Here is a 14,731-nt window from a genome sequence, read left to right on the forward strand (position 1 = left end):
TGAGGTCCTGAGAGCTATGGAGCAGGTTTTCATTAAGGATCTCTCTGTGCTTTGCTCCGTTCATCTTTGCCTTGATCCTGACTAGTCTCCCAGTCCCTGCTGCTGAAAAACATCCCCACAGCATGATACTGCCACCACCATGCTTCACCGTAGGGATGGTGCCAGGTTTCCTCCAGATGTGATGCTTGGCATTCAGGCCAAAGTTCAATCTTGGTTTCATCAGACCACAGAATCTTGTTTCTCATTGTCTGAGAGTCTTTAGGTGCTTTTTGGCAAACTCCAAGCGGGCTGTCATGTGCCTTTTACTGAGGAGTGGCTTCCGTCTGGCCACTGTACCATAAAGGCCTGATTGGTGGAGTGCTACAGAGATGGTTGTCCTTCTGGAAGGTTTCCCCATCTCCACAGAGGAACTCTAGAGCTCTCTCACCCCCCTGACCAAGGCCCTTCTCCCCCGATTGCTCAGTTTGGCCGGGCTGCCGGCTCCTCCAAACTTCTTCCATTTAAGAAAAGTGGAGGCTACTGTGTTCTTGGAGTCCTTCAATGCTGCAGAAATGTTTTGCTACTCTTCCCCAGATCTGTGCCTAGACACAATCCTGTCTCGGAGCTCTACGGACAATTCCTTCCACCTCATGGCATGGTTTTTGCGCAGAAATTCACTGTCAACTGTGGAACCTTAAAATAGACCCGTGTGTGTCTTTCCAAATCATGTCCAATCAATTGAATTTACCACAGGTGGACTCCAATCAGGTTGTAGAAACATCTCAAAGATGATCAATGGAAACAGGATGCACCTGAGCTCAATTTCGAGTCTCATAGCATTGGGTCTGCATACTTATGTAAATAAGATCATTTTTTATACATTTGCAAACATTTCTTGGAACCTGTTTTTGCTTTGTCATTATGTGGTATTGTGTGTAGATTGCTGAGGATGTTTATTTATTTAATCCACTTCAGAATAAGGCTGTTACATAAAAAAATGTGGAAAAAGTCAAGAGGCCACACTGGGTGACCCCCACTCTCAGGAGCAGGGGGGGGGGTCATAGCCAGTGTTGCGTTGGATAGTCATAGCCAGCTAGCTAAGATAGCATCCCTCTGTTTGAGCAGGGTGTTTCATTAGGCTAAACTAGCTAGCTGCATTTGCTAGCTAAGTAAATGAAACTGAAAGTGAACAAAAAAAATGAAATATGTCTACTTCTCTCTTGCTTCTCCTTCATTTTGGATGAATTTTTTTTTTTTTACGGTTCAACTATTGCCTTTCTCTCTCTTTGAGTCAACTACTCACCACATTTTATGCACTGCAGTGCTTTCTAGCTGTAGCTTATGCTTTCAGTACTGTATTCATTCTCCGATCCTTTGATTTGGTGGGCAACATGTCAGTTCATGCTCCTCCGGAAGTTGTCATAATTACTGGCAGTGGGTGAGAACCATGAGCCTGCTAGGTTTTGTATTGAAGTCAATATACCCAGAGGAGGACGGAAGCTAGCTGTACTCCGGCTACACCATGGTGCTACCCTACAGAGTGCTGTTGAGGCTACTGTAGACCTTTTTTGCAAAGTATAGTTTTAATAAATTATTTGGTTACGTGAATATATTTAGTATAACTTAATCTAAAAAGGATAACTTTTTTAATGTTTTACTTTTAAAAAATTATGAAATTCACTGAGGATGGTCCTCCCCTTCCTCCTCTGAGGAGCCTCCACTGCCCTCATCCTATACTCTGAACTGTCTAGCCCTGTATGACAGCACCTCACACACGCAGCAGCCTGCATTGTGTCTGCAAGCTTTACTTTCATTTCCATCAAAGTCCATTGTTTAGTTTAAATTCTGCATTGCCTCTGCTTTTCTCAGATAGAGTGGATCTTCTTTGGTTACTATGTACTGAACAAAGACAACACAACAAAACCAAACTATGACGTGTGTGCGCTTGGGCATGTGTGCGTGCATGCGCGTCTGGAGAGGGCCGTCCTGTTCAAGGAAGTACTGTATTTACCTAACAAACAGAGGAAGCTAAACGACATGCTAATCTAGGCCTACATAAAGCTAATTAGAAAAAAGTAAAATAAAATAATGCACTGAGACTGATATTAAATTGTCAGTATGTATGAGTTTAAAGATGTGTCAAGTGGCTTGGATATTATTTACTTGCACTACACTACTAACTGTAAGTATTATTTGCGATGTTAAAACTTTGCAGCTGTTCTCTGCAATGTGGCATCAATATCAGAGTGTATAAATACCCAAAATGACAACTACAGAACAAACGGCACAGGTAAGTTTGTTCATGTTGCAATGTTTTTTTCTATTTTTATTTAACATTTTTACATTTTCATGGAAATTATGCGTTCAGCATTGCAGTGTATTTGGGAATGCGTTTTCTTCAGCAGGCCCCCCATGAGCCGCCGAAACCAAGCAACGCAGACAACCAGAAGCCAACCAAAAAAAGAAAAGAATGGTTCTTCATCTGGCGGCATTCTAGGGTACATTTCGTTTAAGTATTCAGGTAAGTAATATAAGCTTTGTGCTTTGGATGAGCTTCATCTAGTCGTCTCAGGTGTCTTCAGGTGTCTGGTGCTTGGGTTCGTCGGTGCGTCAAGGTCGCTGCGGATCAGCTGATCTGCAGCTCCTGGCTCTGCTCACCAGGCCCGACTGACCAGGTCCTGCGAGGTCATGCTGAGGGTCAGTACCTGCTAGGGGACAGACTCCCAACACCCCCTACCAGGACATGGCCAGGGACCCAGTGACCTGCCCTTGGGAGCAGGCTTTTCATCTCCTGTCCTCCTCCTCCTCTCCTCCTCTTCACTGTGGGACAAGACTTGGTTTAGTCACAGTCAGTCCACAAGACAACTCTGACCCTACAATGTAGTATGTTTAGAGTTTCATTTAAAAATTCTATACATCTTTATTGTCCATAAAGGGTTATTCATCACCGACACATGCATGCTGTCAATGTGAGATACTTACAAGAAAATACACAGCAAGCAAACAGAGTGGGAACTCCATAGTGACCTGACAGAGGGTCACCAGTCCTGCAACAAAAGGAAGGATGCACAGAGATGTGAGTGACGCAGGCGACAGTGATACATCCCCCTGGTACAGCATTGATGTTTAACAAATGCTCTTACCATGTATTATAGTCTTGTCAAAGTTATCTTGTACTATAGACATTTGACTCTAAAGAAAAAACAGTAACCTATTCTTGTAACTGTAAAAGTACAACAAAACAAACACAATATTTGGGTTTGATGATATTGAAATGTATACAAACGGAATGGCAAAGCACATAAAACAAATCACTCTCTATACAAGCTCTTAGATCTCGATGGAAAGGAAACTCACCCAAATCCTTAAGCGGAGGGCTCCGCAGGATACAAAGGACAGATCAAACATTGTAACCTCCTTTTATACCTTGAAAAAACCCTCCCCTCCTCCTCATCTGTCATTGCAATTCTGAGAGCCACAGGAAAGCAGCTAACACCCTCAGCCTGCATTGTGTGTGTGGGCGTGTGGGTGTGATCGGGCTGAGCACAGTGGCTCTTTGCCACACAACGTTTCTTCGTTCCCTTCAGTTTTGTTTCCAGCAAAGTCTGTCTAAGTTTCGTTTCTCTGCTGCCTCTCCTTTACTCAGATAGAGTTTATTTGGTTTCTAGGTTTCTACCCAGCTAGCACATTTGGTTCGTTGGAAGTTGTGGGAGAGTACGTTTTGGGTTTCCCATTGGATCTGGGAACGTAGCCATAAATTACGTTCTGAGAACGGAAGTGAAGATTTGGCCTGTTCTGGGAACATTTATTTTTAGCTTGCAGGGAGTCTTGTGAGGCTTGTGGGGGTCATAGAGCAAACCCCAAATGGTTCGGACGCTACAGAGGATGTCCCCTGGTCTAACAAAAAACCCTGTAACTCTTCCACCGCAGATGCGGAAGACGCAGCCCATGCAAAAAGATGTATCTTATATTATGCTAATTATATTTACGCGCGGGCAAGGACATCAACTGTTTTCTAAAATAGAACCATGACGAAACCTGTAGGAAACGTTATGATGAAGAACTGAAATTCCCACAGGAGACCGTTGTTTCTTAACGTTCTCTGAACTATTGAGAACATTGCCAATGTCAAATCAGTTGGAGATCATTACCAAAATGTAACGTTATTTTGTCAAGTTCCTTAAATGTGCTGAGAATGTTCCAAAGCAAAGCAACTATTCTGCACCATAACCAGAAAGTTGTGGGAAGGTATGCAAACCATAGGACAACCACGCTATCACCAAGCTCTAAGAAACATGGTTCTCAGAATAAGTACCTGTTCTTTTTAGAAGGCAATAAAATACAAAGCTCCTGACATCAAATCCTGTCCTGTATATAAATACTGTAACTTTCACATCAGCAACTTTACATTTCAAATTAACGTTTTGTTCCACGCTTTATTATCTGTGGAAAACAACACTTATAAACGTCCTAAAATTAAATAGACCTACTGGGCACAGACCTCAATTCAATGTAATTTCATTGAAATTACGTGAAAACAACGTTGATTCAACCAGTGTGTGCCCAGTGGGAAGTCAGTTCCTATGGCCATACCCTAAATTGAATGCGTGCCGTAACCCCATATTAATTATCATGTGATCAGTGTGTCAATTACAATAAACTGCAACAACCAACTGTTAAATATTATGTTGTTGTGAGGATGATCATTTTAAGTATTTCTTCCTGTATATTAGAAATTAATCCCGATGCATTGTTTTTTTGTTGATGCTTTTGAAGTAATGAGTAACATGGCCTATTCAAAAAGTATGTATTTGCAGTTACACAATGTTACGTTCCCCAGTTTCTGTGTTGTGTTTTTTTTTGGTATGTGTGTTTCAGGATGGCTTCCTGAAAGTCCCCCAAGCAGCTGAATGGTCGGCCATTGCTAATTGGAGCTGACCCCGCTGACCCCATTACAGACTCCTTCTCCAGCTATAAAAGCCAGTGTTCCTTTGTAAGAGATAGAACTGAGGGCTATATCATATGTTGGTTCTTTCTCAGAAAGAGATTTACTATGTAAGTTGTTGCTGAGAGAGCTGATGGATATGTTCTGTGTTAGTTTGTTGCTCAGTCAGATAGAGCTTATTTGATGTCCTATGTTGGTTCTCAGAGTTTTTTGGGGTGAAATTGTTTGTAATATTCTGTTTCATTTGTTCCCAGGGGGAAGGCACCTAGGGAGTGCTTAGGCAAGAGGCCTGTGGACATACATAACCTGTAGTATTTACTGTCTATACACACTAGGTAAGACCTGGGCGGACCACCCCCTGTATTTTGGTTAGCGTACCAGGTGGTGCTAAGATAGGTAAGTACTGGGTAGGCAGGTAAGGTAGGAGAGGGGGCTTTGACATTTACTTACTTTGCTTTGGTTCCGTTCAGCCCCTTTCCCCCAAAGTTACCGTGTGAAGGAATAAATTCCCTGTAAATGGTAAATTCTCTGCATTTGTCATCCTTACTCGCACCTACAATCCCATACCTCTTTCACTCCACGGGGAGTTGAGTTGTAGCAGGGTGTTGCGTTCCCTCTTCCTAGATGCGTACGTAACACACAAATAAAAGGAAACTTGTGAAGATTACTGTAGCATTTGACTAATCCACTTTAACAAATGATGTATCTGTCCTTGAACTGAAAGACAAATATAGCATTCTCACAGTCACATTTCATATCGATACTGACTGCTCCCACACAAACACAATGTACCCAACTTCCCCCAACAGAAATAACCTGAAGTGACACTGCACAAAATACTAAATATTTAACCAAGAAAATACCAAGACGTGGCAGGATGTATTATAGTGTCACACCCCCTCTATACTTAAGGTAAAATCTGTGTCAGGCACTCTGGGAGGTCAAGCACATTAGACAAGTCCATTTCATCCTTGTTTCATCTAATTCCAGATTCACCTACACCCTGGCTGAGTGGCAATGTGCACAGTCACCCTTCAGGTTTCTCTAGTGTTGGCTTTGGAACTATGCCAGAAGGGAGGAGCTGATTCACTTCAGCCGGAGAGACCTAAAGCTTTGGGCTGCCGAACATGGAGCATGTGTACATTACACATTCCTAAACGCAATCTTCAAAGAGAATTACATACACAAACTGAAATATCCATATCATCACATTCAAAACACAAGCTCTGTCAATTTAAAGTTAAATCCTCAGAAAAAGACAATTTAACAGGTGAATTTATTTATACATGTTTTGAAAAACATAATTAGTTATCACATCATTCAAAAGTTGTGTGGCAGCTTTATGCAGTTTCAAAAAGCATCCGTCAGTTGGAATGTATGCACAGCTCAGGGAGATACAGCAGGGGTGTGTGGGGGAGGGTCAGATTAAGCACAACAACAACAGCCATCAAATATCAGAAGAGTGTGCCCAGCCACAAGCAAGCACTGCTGAGCCAAAGCATGCCACTGAACTATACAACACTGATATTGGCCCGGTTCCAAAGGTTAGAAAACACATCCTTCAGCCTTCTTCCCTTTCCTTCCTTCATTGACACCATTATTTAAAGCCAATACTTCAGATATGTAATAACCTCAAAGATGGCCGAGAGGAAAGAAAGCACCTAAGTATTTGAACAGGGCCACAGTCTGGGTTAGGAGGTGCACATTCTCACTAGACTTGACACATTTTTAAGTGGTTTCAGCTCATTTGCAGTAGAAGTTGTACTAATCACAGATCCTGGATCAGATTAACCATCCTAACCTGAATCATTAGGGGGATGGAAAAGTATCAAACACCTGTTTCAATGTATAGTGGCAACTTCTACCTACTAATTTCAGCTTCCCACAGCTTACATCGTAGCACATAAGGAAATGGGTTATTACATAATTGTGGCCCATTTAAAAAATAAAAATACATTAGTCAAGCATCTCTTTTCTATGTGGCGAGCCCAGAGCAAAGCAACCCTACAAAAAGATGGCGAAAACTGGTAGTACCAGGAGCAAACTGTTTCCAGTGGTTCCATTGTGTTCCATTCACTGGGAGGAGTTCCATTTGGCTCCCAGTGCAGAAAGACTTCCTCAAACATCTGGAGATTTATGACATCATTGTCATTTTATTCTTCATCTCATTCTAGAAGCTTCGGTCCCTTACATAGGTGAAATCTCATGGGAGTGAAGTCACGGGGGTGAGAGGTAAAGGGCCAGGGTTGTTTCAGTGAAACTGTCCATGAGGTCTAGTGTAGCTGAACAGTTTGCAGTAGAAGTTTCCCTTAACCACAGATCTAGGATCAGATTACAACACCCCCAATCCTGATACTTAACCATAGGCAGATTTAAAAAGGTCTGACCCAGGATCAGTGGTTGGGGGTAACGTCAACCCAGCAGAACACTTTACAGAGGTGTCTCAGAGCAGCCATTTGCTAAACATGCAACTGAAAGCATCAGTTTATCTGCTGCAAGATATGAGGTTGGGAAAAAGTGAAGATTAGAGTATTTGAAGGGATAATGGTAAAAGAAAGCGAAGTAAAAATAGTAGTAAATAAGATGTTCCTATATGTATTGATTGCATTGTCCACAAGTCCTGTCCATTCTAGGGGCACAAGTTATTCAAGAACAAACTTGTCTTGATTGAAGGTGTCAGTCTATCTCTGTGGTTCTCCCTCTCCTTCTCTGCTTTTCTCTTGTGTGATGTCCGGTGTTATTGCTTGGACAGCTCGTTGGAAAGCCAGTCCAGTCCTTCATACAGTCCTGTGCCCTGGGTCGCACAGGTCGCTTGCACGTGCCACTGAGAAGGAAGAGAGCATGAGAGAAAAGGATCAACATTGAGAAAAAGCATGCCTGCATGCCTATGTCTCACATACTCACCACTCTGCTGCGGAGGCTCTGCAGTCCCAGTTTGTCTGTAAGGTCGCTGACGGCCATAGCATTGGGAAGGTCCTGCTTGTTAGCAAACACCAGCAACACTGCTTCTCTCAACTCATCCTCCTGGAGCTGAGGGGAGGGGGAGAGTGATTAGATCACTAGTTGAGATAATGAGCTCTTGCTCAGAAAGTCAACACTGTGCTCTGTGATTAAATAATTTGTTTCACACTAAGTTTCAGGTTCAATGTCCACTCAATTATAAATAGACCCAGCCAAGACACTTGGCAAGTCTATAGGCCTTACGTACCATAACAGTAAATACACCCATCATTAACTACATACCATCAGTAAATATACCTGTCATCAACTACATATCATACATAGAGTAAATATACCTACCATTTTAGAGAGCTCCTCTGCAGACTCAGCCACTCTCTCTCTGTCGTTGCTGTCTACTACAAAGATCAGACCCTGAGTGAGGGATGAACACAGTCAGAGCAGGACAGTCAGAGGAGGAGGATGCCCTGAGGCATTACATGAGAGAAGAAAAAGAGTAGGCTGTAGCCACCCTGGTTCTCTTTTGGTGTGTGCGTTTACCTGTGTGTTCTGGAAGTAGTGTCTCCAGAGGGGTCTGATCTTGTCCTGACCACCCACATCCCATACCGTGAAGCAGATGTTCTTATACTCCACCGTCTCCACGTTAAAGCCTGTCACACATACCAAAGAGATGCATTAGGTCTAAATGTCAATCCCATGTATTATATATAAATGGCAATATATTATTATATCTATAGACTAGTGCATGAATGTGGTTAGTGACAGTCCAATAGCCTACCTAAGTCAATTATACCTTGATTTAAAGCTAACAATGGAAATCAAAGCAAGAGCAGTTGAGACTAAAAAACAGCTTCTATCTCAAGGCCATCAGACTGTTAAATAGCCATCACAAGCACATTAGAGGCTGCTGCCTACATACATAGACTTCAAATCACTGGCCACTAATAAATGGAACACTAGTCACTAATAATGTTTACATATGTTGCATTACTCATCTCATTTGTGTATAGTTTATTCTCTTCTACTGTATATTAGTCTATGCCACTCTGACATTGCTCATCCATATATTAATATATTCCTTTACTTAGATGTCTGTATTGTTGTGAAATTGTTAGATATTACTGCACTGTTGGAGCTAGAAAGACAAGTATTACACTACACCAGCAATAACATCTGCTAAACATGTGTATGTGACCAATACAGTTTGATTTGAGACTGGAGGGTGAAAGGTGTGTGTGTGTGTTTTACCGATAGTTGGAATGGTGGTCACTATTTCTCCCAGCTTCAGTTTGTACAAGATAGTAGTTTTCCCTGCAGCATCCAAACCCACTGAAAAAACAAACATATTTATTTTGAACATTATATCTCATTCTCACATAACTGCAAGCAAGAACGTGCATATATATATGAGAATGAGATATAATTAAAATATATATATATATATATATTAAATGGACACTTTTATTGTAGTTATTAACGGTGTATCTTATCCGTGTCGACAGCTGCATGAAGATACAAAACCCACAAGCAAATGACGGATAGCTAACGTTAGCTAAACAGATGGCTTACTAACGTGAGCTAGAACTAGCTTGTCACTCACGACGACAGACCAAGAAACACAATTTTTGGTAACTAACGTTAGCCGGTTAGCTTTCCATTTTTTTTTCTATACCCGCGGGCTACCTAGCTAGTTAACATTTTGAACTTTCTGCCGAGTTTGTTGACACAAATCAACCACCAAAAAGTTAGCTACGTAGCAGCTAACACATTTTTGGACAACTATGAACTAACGTTAGCTACTGTTAGCGAACTGGTCACCGTTACTATTCTACCTACACCATTTGGGTCCAACAAATCAACGTTTTGTTTTATATACACAACGTTATATGTTAGTTACTCACTAAAGACTCCCGTGATGTTCTCCAGTAACGTTGGCGTACATTTGAAAGCCACAGTTAGCCAGCTAACATCCGACACTTACCCATAAGTATTCTCATCTGTTTCTTGCCGAACAGTCTGGTAAAAACTGACGAGATTAGGAGCCCCATGTTGTGCGTGAATGTCTAAAATTATTACAGAAAGCTTTTCTAAATTCTTGTCGTTCTTGAGACAATTGGTCTGAATCTTTCTGTTTGTGACTCCCAAGCAAGAATCGTTTCTGTCCTCTGATGCTGCCACGTCCGGGCCAACGTGGAACTCCCAACGTCATCGATTTGACTCAACTTTATTAGCATTTGGGCCAACGTGGTGATGGACAACAGCAATATTAAACTAATGCATTTTGTCTTGAGCAGACATGATCGTAAGTAAAACGACTCTGCATGTACAGGTTCGACCGATCCATCACTACCCGTTTGTGTCACATAATGTTTTGAGGTAAAAATGTTACTTGTTGTTCACACGGATTATTTGCAGTTACATTGTGTGCCAGCAGATGTCAGATTACAACACGGGTTCGCTGTTATTGCAACGCGAACTAATGACGTCTGATCAGATAGATAGACCCTCTTTGGTTAGTATTTCTCAGCGCACCATATCTTCTGACAGCCCAATTGAACTTCACAGGGTATAATTAATTTGTTAATCCTCCTCATCATGCATGCCATTACATTCTGGTGAAGTGTGAGGGATGTCATGTGTTTGTTTCTGCAATGGGCAGTGACCAATGTCACACTTTATAGAGAGTATATGAAACATAAACAAGCAAGCACACACACACGTTCTGTGCAACAGTTGAGCAAAACCTGAGATGTAGGTGTTATCAGGAGTGTGCTGCTTGGCTAAGTAGGGCAACTACTATCACTGAGAAACGTGTTAACCCGGTGTTTAGAGTAAACAATGTTTTTACTGCATTTTAGGTGTGTCCCATTAAAAACTGGTGCATGCATAATGTAGCCTATGCCAAACAAATAAATAACTTATAGGCTATACAGTTATTATTATAGGATGTATAGAGTTATCTATAGCCAACTCGCTCTGGTCTTCTCCAAACCAGTATGAGACCTGGCTCATCGACTGTCCGCCATGCACGGCATTTCCGAAGGGAAATTCCTACACCTGTCCAGTGTGGGGATTTTTGCCGCAAAGGTAAATCGACATGTGACAGACAGGTCCAAGGCGCAGGCGTCTTGGTGCCGTGGGCGGGCCGCCTGTTAATAACCCACTCAGATGTATAGAAAGAATCATATCTTTTGTGCTGTGGACTTCAAGGATAACGATTTATTTTTTTCAGACAAAGGACGGGTGCGCTTTGGTTAACTTTGCCTAGGTGGCAATTGTGCGGCTCATTCACTATGAGTTTGAATCGATATTTAAGCAATGACCAGGTAAGAACAATTTTTTCAATCATTAGTGCAAGTACATTGATGTGTAGTCTAACCCTATTTACATTGTAGTTATAGCTATAAAATCCCCATTGAAAAATCTCACAGAGCAGCAAAGGAGTTAGCTATAAGCCCAGGCTCATTCTGTTTTATGGCTATTTCGGCACACTATTGAATTGATTCTGAAATGTTTTCTTTATGTAGATCACTGGTCTCTCGACTGTGTACCTGGTATCTCTGTCTATAAGGTAAGCAAAACTGACTTTACACACCCATAGGCTATCTGTGACACATGGATGTAAAGTGTTGCATGTCAGCTAAGATTTGAGAACGTTTAGGTCTAAGTGTTAGTGTTTCTAAATGTAACTGTTCTGTGTTGTGCAAATAGTCTTACCTAGGCTATGCGTTTTCAAATCAAACCAATTTATAGTAGGCTAGTCCAGAAAATATTTGAGTTTGTTTTGGTTGTTGTTGAAAATGTAGACTAGTAAATTACACAACTGAGAAGTTGACGTCACACACGTGTCATCTCATAATAACATGGTTGGCCTCCAGTCATTTTATCTTTTATTTCTGCAGTGTTGCCAGTCAGACCAATTGAGCAACTTGACATGCATGTGTCTAACGCAATTTATCATAACTTATCATAACTCAATATATAAGGCACTGTGTTGGCCATGCCTAACTCTAGCTCTTTACAGCACGACTATGCTGTCTTTTAATCCTGCATAGTAGATAAGGGGTTTGTTGTTTGGCTGCAAAGAACTGCTTGATGTGTTTTGTTTATTTAGGGTCAAGTTTGATATGTGTCATTTTGGAGACAACTTTGTTATATTTCTCGACGTATTATATTTGAAGGGTTTCATTCCAAAATGCTATATATCCATTTTCAGAAATGTTTACCAATTAGCTTTTATTGTTTAAAGAACTTATGAAAGAGATTGGTGTGTGTTTTCACTATCAAATCATGGCATGAGGTTGTTAAATCTGTCACTTGATGGTTTCATTTTAGAGAGACAAATAATCATGTTTTTGCTAAATGCTATCTGCTTCACTCAGAGAAACAAGTAGTACGGCTAGCCCACTGGGCACACACTGGTTGAATCAACGTTGTTTCCACATCATTTCAATGAAATGAATTTGAACCAACGTGGAAAAGACATTGAATTGATGTCTGTGCCCAGTGGGAGGTTTTACACGGTTAAATGTATTTTTTTTATGATACATTAGTGACATCAATATGTTTTTTAATGAATGATTTACATTTTAGTCATTTAGCAGATTCCCTTATCCAGTGTGACTTACAGTTAGTGCATTCATCTTAAGATAGCAAGGTGAGACAACCACATTTCACAGTCAAATTTACAGCAAATTAACATTCCATTCCAGCTAAAAATGGATATATAGGTTTGAAAAAAATATATATACTAACATTTTGCACACATCTAAAATCGATTAACAGTAATATTTTACACACACATGAAGGTGCCCAAAAGCAATAATTTCTAGTGAAAAAACACACATTTTGGGATATAGGGAAAGGTGATACCTAGTCAGTTGCACAACTGAATGCATTCAACAAAATGCGTCTTCCGCATTTAACCCATTCCCTCTGAATCAGAGAGGTGCGGGGGCTGCTTTAATCAACGTCCACGGCGCCCGGGGACCAGCTGTTGTTCAGGGTTAACTGCCTTGCTCAAGGGCAGAACGGCAGTTTTTCCCACCTTGTCGCCTCTGGGATTTGAACCAGCAACCTTTCAGTTACTGGCCCACCAATATTAACCGCTAGGCTACCTGCCGCCCCACATATAGCAGCGGATATAGCGTTTTAGAAATAAAATCTTCATTTGAATGCATGTAGCCTACATCTGAATGCAGAGGTCTTGATCAGTGAGTGATTCTTGAGTTGTTAGCCTCCAGTTGATCAGGACACGGCCCCACGCCCACCCAAGCCCCTGCCTCCCCTTTCAGCACCCAGTCCACTTGGACAGCTCCCCCCTTTTACTACATACCCTCAACCAAGCAGCCTCCACAGTGTATGTGTGTGTCCAGGCATATATTACCTGCTAGTTATTCTGATGGTTTATAGGACATGGTGTAGGCCTACATTACATTTTATGATTTGATATTCCTAAATTAAATTCTATTAGCCTGGATGCCATCTCTATTCAGCTATTATGTTCCACTCTTGCCAGGAGTGGCAAGGAGTGGAATGCTAGCTAAAAATACTTGTACCCAGACTAGCATTCCATGTCTTTCTGTTGTAATTTGATTGCATTTATTTTCCAACACAATCTTTGTGAACATTCTGAATGACATGATTGACTGTTAATTAATGGTGCTATAATTGTGTACTATCAGTTTTTAGGTATTTGACTTTCTATTTCCAGTTTGATTGGGAGTTTTTCAGTGCTGGTGGTTTCCATTGTAAAGAGGAGCCACCTACAAGAACAGGTGGGTGGATGAGAGAAAGAGTATCTTTGACTGTGTGTGTGCGTGCGTGCCTGTACCTTTTTGTGTGTGTGTGAGTGTGATACAATTATTTCCAAGGCTGTCTCTTAGCAAAATACAGTATGTGTTTACCAGGGTCACTCTCATTAGGATGTAACTACCTAAACATTGCAGATACAGATGTATGATCTTAATTTGATCACCCAGTTGCAGGAGAACTTTCCTACAATCCAGGGAATGTAGAACTTGTAGTGTATTTGAGGTTTAAAAAGGCATCTGAAGTTTGTAATTTTCACTTTGAAATTTCAGACTTGATGTTCACTTACAAAAAATGTATCAACCCTGACAAAAATCTCCATGAATTATAATACACATAATAATTCAAATTTAATTTATTATTCTGCTGTAGCAAACAGGCTCAAATTAAGATCCTACATCTGTAGAATAGTCATGAATTGAGAGCTGACATTATTCCTTACTCTACCTGTCAGATAGAGGCATGTCTGTTCTACATAACATAATCATTCTTCTTCCGAATCTTCTGAATCGTTGTGGCCTACTGAACATGGCCCAGGCTACTCCCTTGCTGTCTGCCTGTGCCTATACTTTTTCATTGAGTCAGAGCTATAGGACTGCTCTATCTACTCTAGAAAGATTTGTAGAGGCCGTTCTAGTGAGTTCACAGGGGATGGAGAAAGATTCAAATCAAATTTTATTGGTCACATACACGTGTTAGGCAGATGTTATTGCGGGTGTAGTGAAATGACTGTGCTTCTAGCTCCGAAAGTGCAGTAATATCTAACAAGTGATATCTAACAGTTTCACAACATATACCCAAAATACACGTAAATCTAAGTAAGGAATGGATTAAGAATATACATATACAGTGGGGAGAACAAGTATTTGATACACTGCCGATTTTGCAGGTTTTCCTACTTACAAAGCATGTAGACGTCTGTAATTTCTATCATGGGTACACTTCAACTATGAGAGACGGAATCTAAAACAAGAATCCAGAAAATCACATTGTATGATTTTTAAGTAATTAATTTGCATTTTATTGCATGACATAAGT

At 41.0% G+C, this 14,731-nt stretch overlaps 1 protein-coding gene and 2 long non-coding RNA genes across 3 annotated transcripts; 1 reads left to right on the forward strand and 2 right to left on the reverse strand.

The window, feature by feature from the left end:
- Positions 1-2,274: 2,274 nt before the first annotated feature.
- LOC111962439 (uncharacterized) lies at positions 2,275-3,586 on the reverse strand. The gene is made up of 3 exons (XR_002877107.2): positions 3,337-3,586; positions 2,962-3,026; positions 2,275-2,799 (listed from the first exon to the last, which is right to left on the reverse strand). It is a non-coding gene; the product is annotated as an uncharacterized lncRNA (long non-coding RNA).
- Positions 3,587-7,051: 3,465 nt separating this feature from the next.
- Positions 7,052-10,081, reverse strand: LOC111962440 (ADP-ribosylation factor 4). The gene is made up of 6 exons (XM_023985527.2): positions 9,864-10,081; positions 9,131-9,211; positions 8,423-8,532; positions 8,225-8,296; positions 7,829-7,954; positions 7,052-7,748 (listed from the first exon to the last, which is right to left on the reverse strand). The coding sequence occupies exons 1-6, from the start codon at positions 9,928-9,930 to the stop codon at positions 7,662-7,664; spliced, it is 543 nt and encodes a 180-aa protein (XP_023841295.1). The 5' UTR covers positions 9,931-10,081; the 3' UTR covers positions 7,052-7,661.
- A 960-nt stretch (positions 10,082-11,041) lies between these two features.
- Positions 11,042-13,911, forward strand: LOC111961174 (uncharacterized). The gene is made up of 3 exons (XR_002876965.2): positions 11,042-11,208; positions 11,410-11,453; positions 13,596-13,911. It is a non-coding gene; the product is annotated as an uncharacterized lncRNA (long non-coding RNA).
- The last annotated feature ends 820 nt before the right edge of the window (positions 13,912-14,731 follow it).

This window comes from Salvelinus sp. IW2-2015, linkage group LG4q.1:29, assembly GCF_002910315.2.
Source record: "Salvelinus sp. IW2-2015 linkage group LG4q.1:29, ASM291031v2, whole genome shotgun sequence".
Lineage (NCBI taxonomy): Eukaryota > Metazoa > Chordata > Actinopteri > Salmoniformes > Salmonidae > Salvelinus > Salvelinus sp. IW2-2015.

Coding starts and splice junctions, on each gene's coding strand:
- LOC111962440 (XM_023985527.2), bottom strand. CDS start 9,930: ATGGGGCTCCTAATCTCGTCAGTTTTTACCAGACTGTTCGGCAAGAAA. Junction 9,212..9,863: donor ACAGATGAGAATACTTATGG/GTAAGTGTCGGA, acceptor TTGTTTTTTCAG/TGGGTTTGGATGCTGCAGGG. Junction 8,297..8,422: donor ACTACTTCCAGAACACACAG/GTAAACGCACAC, acceptor TCCCTCACTCAG/GGTCTGATCTTTGTAGTAGA.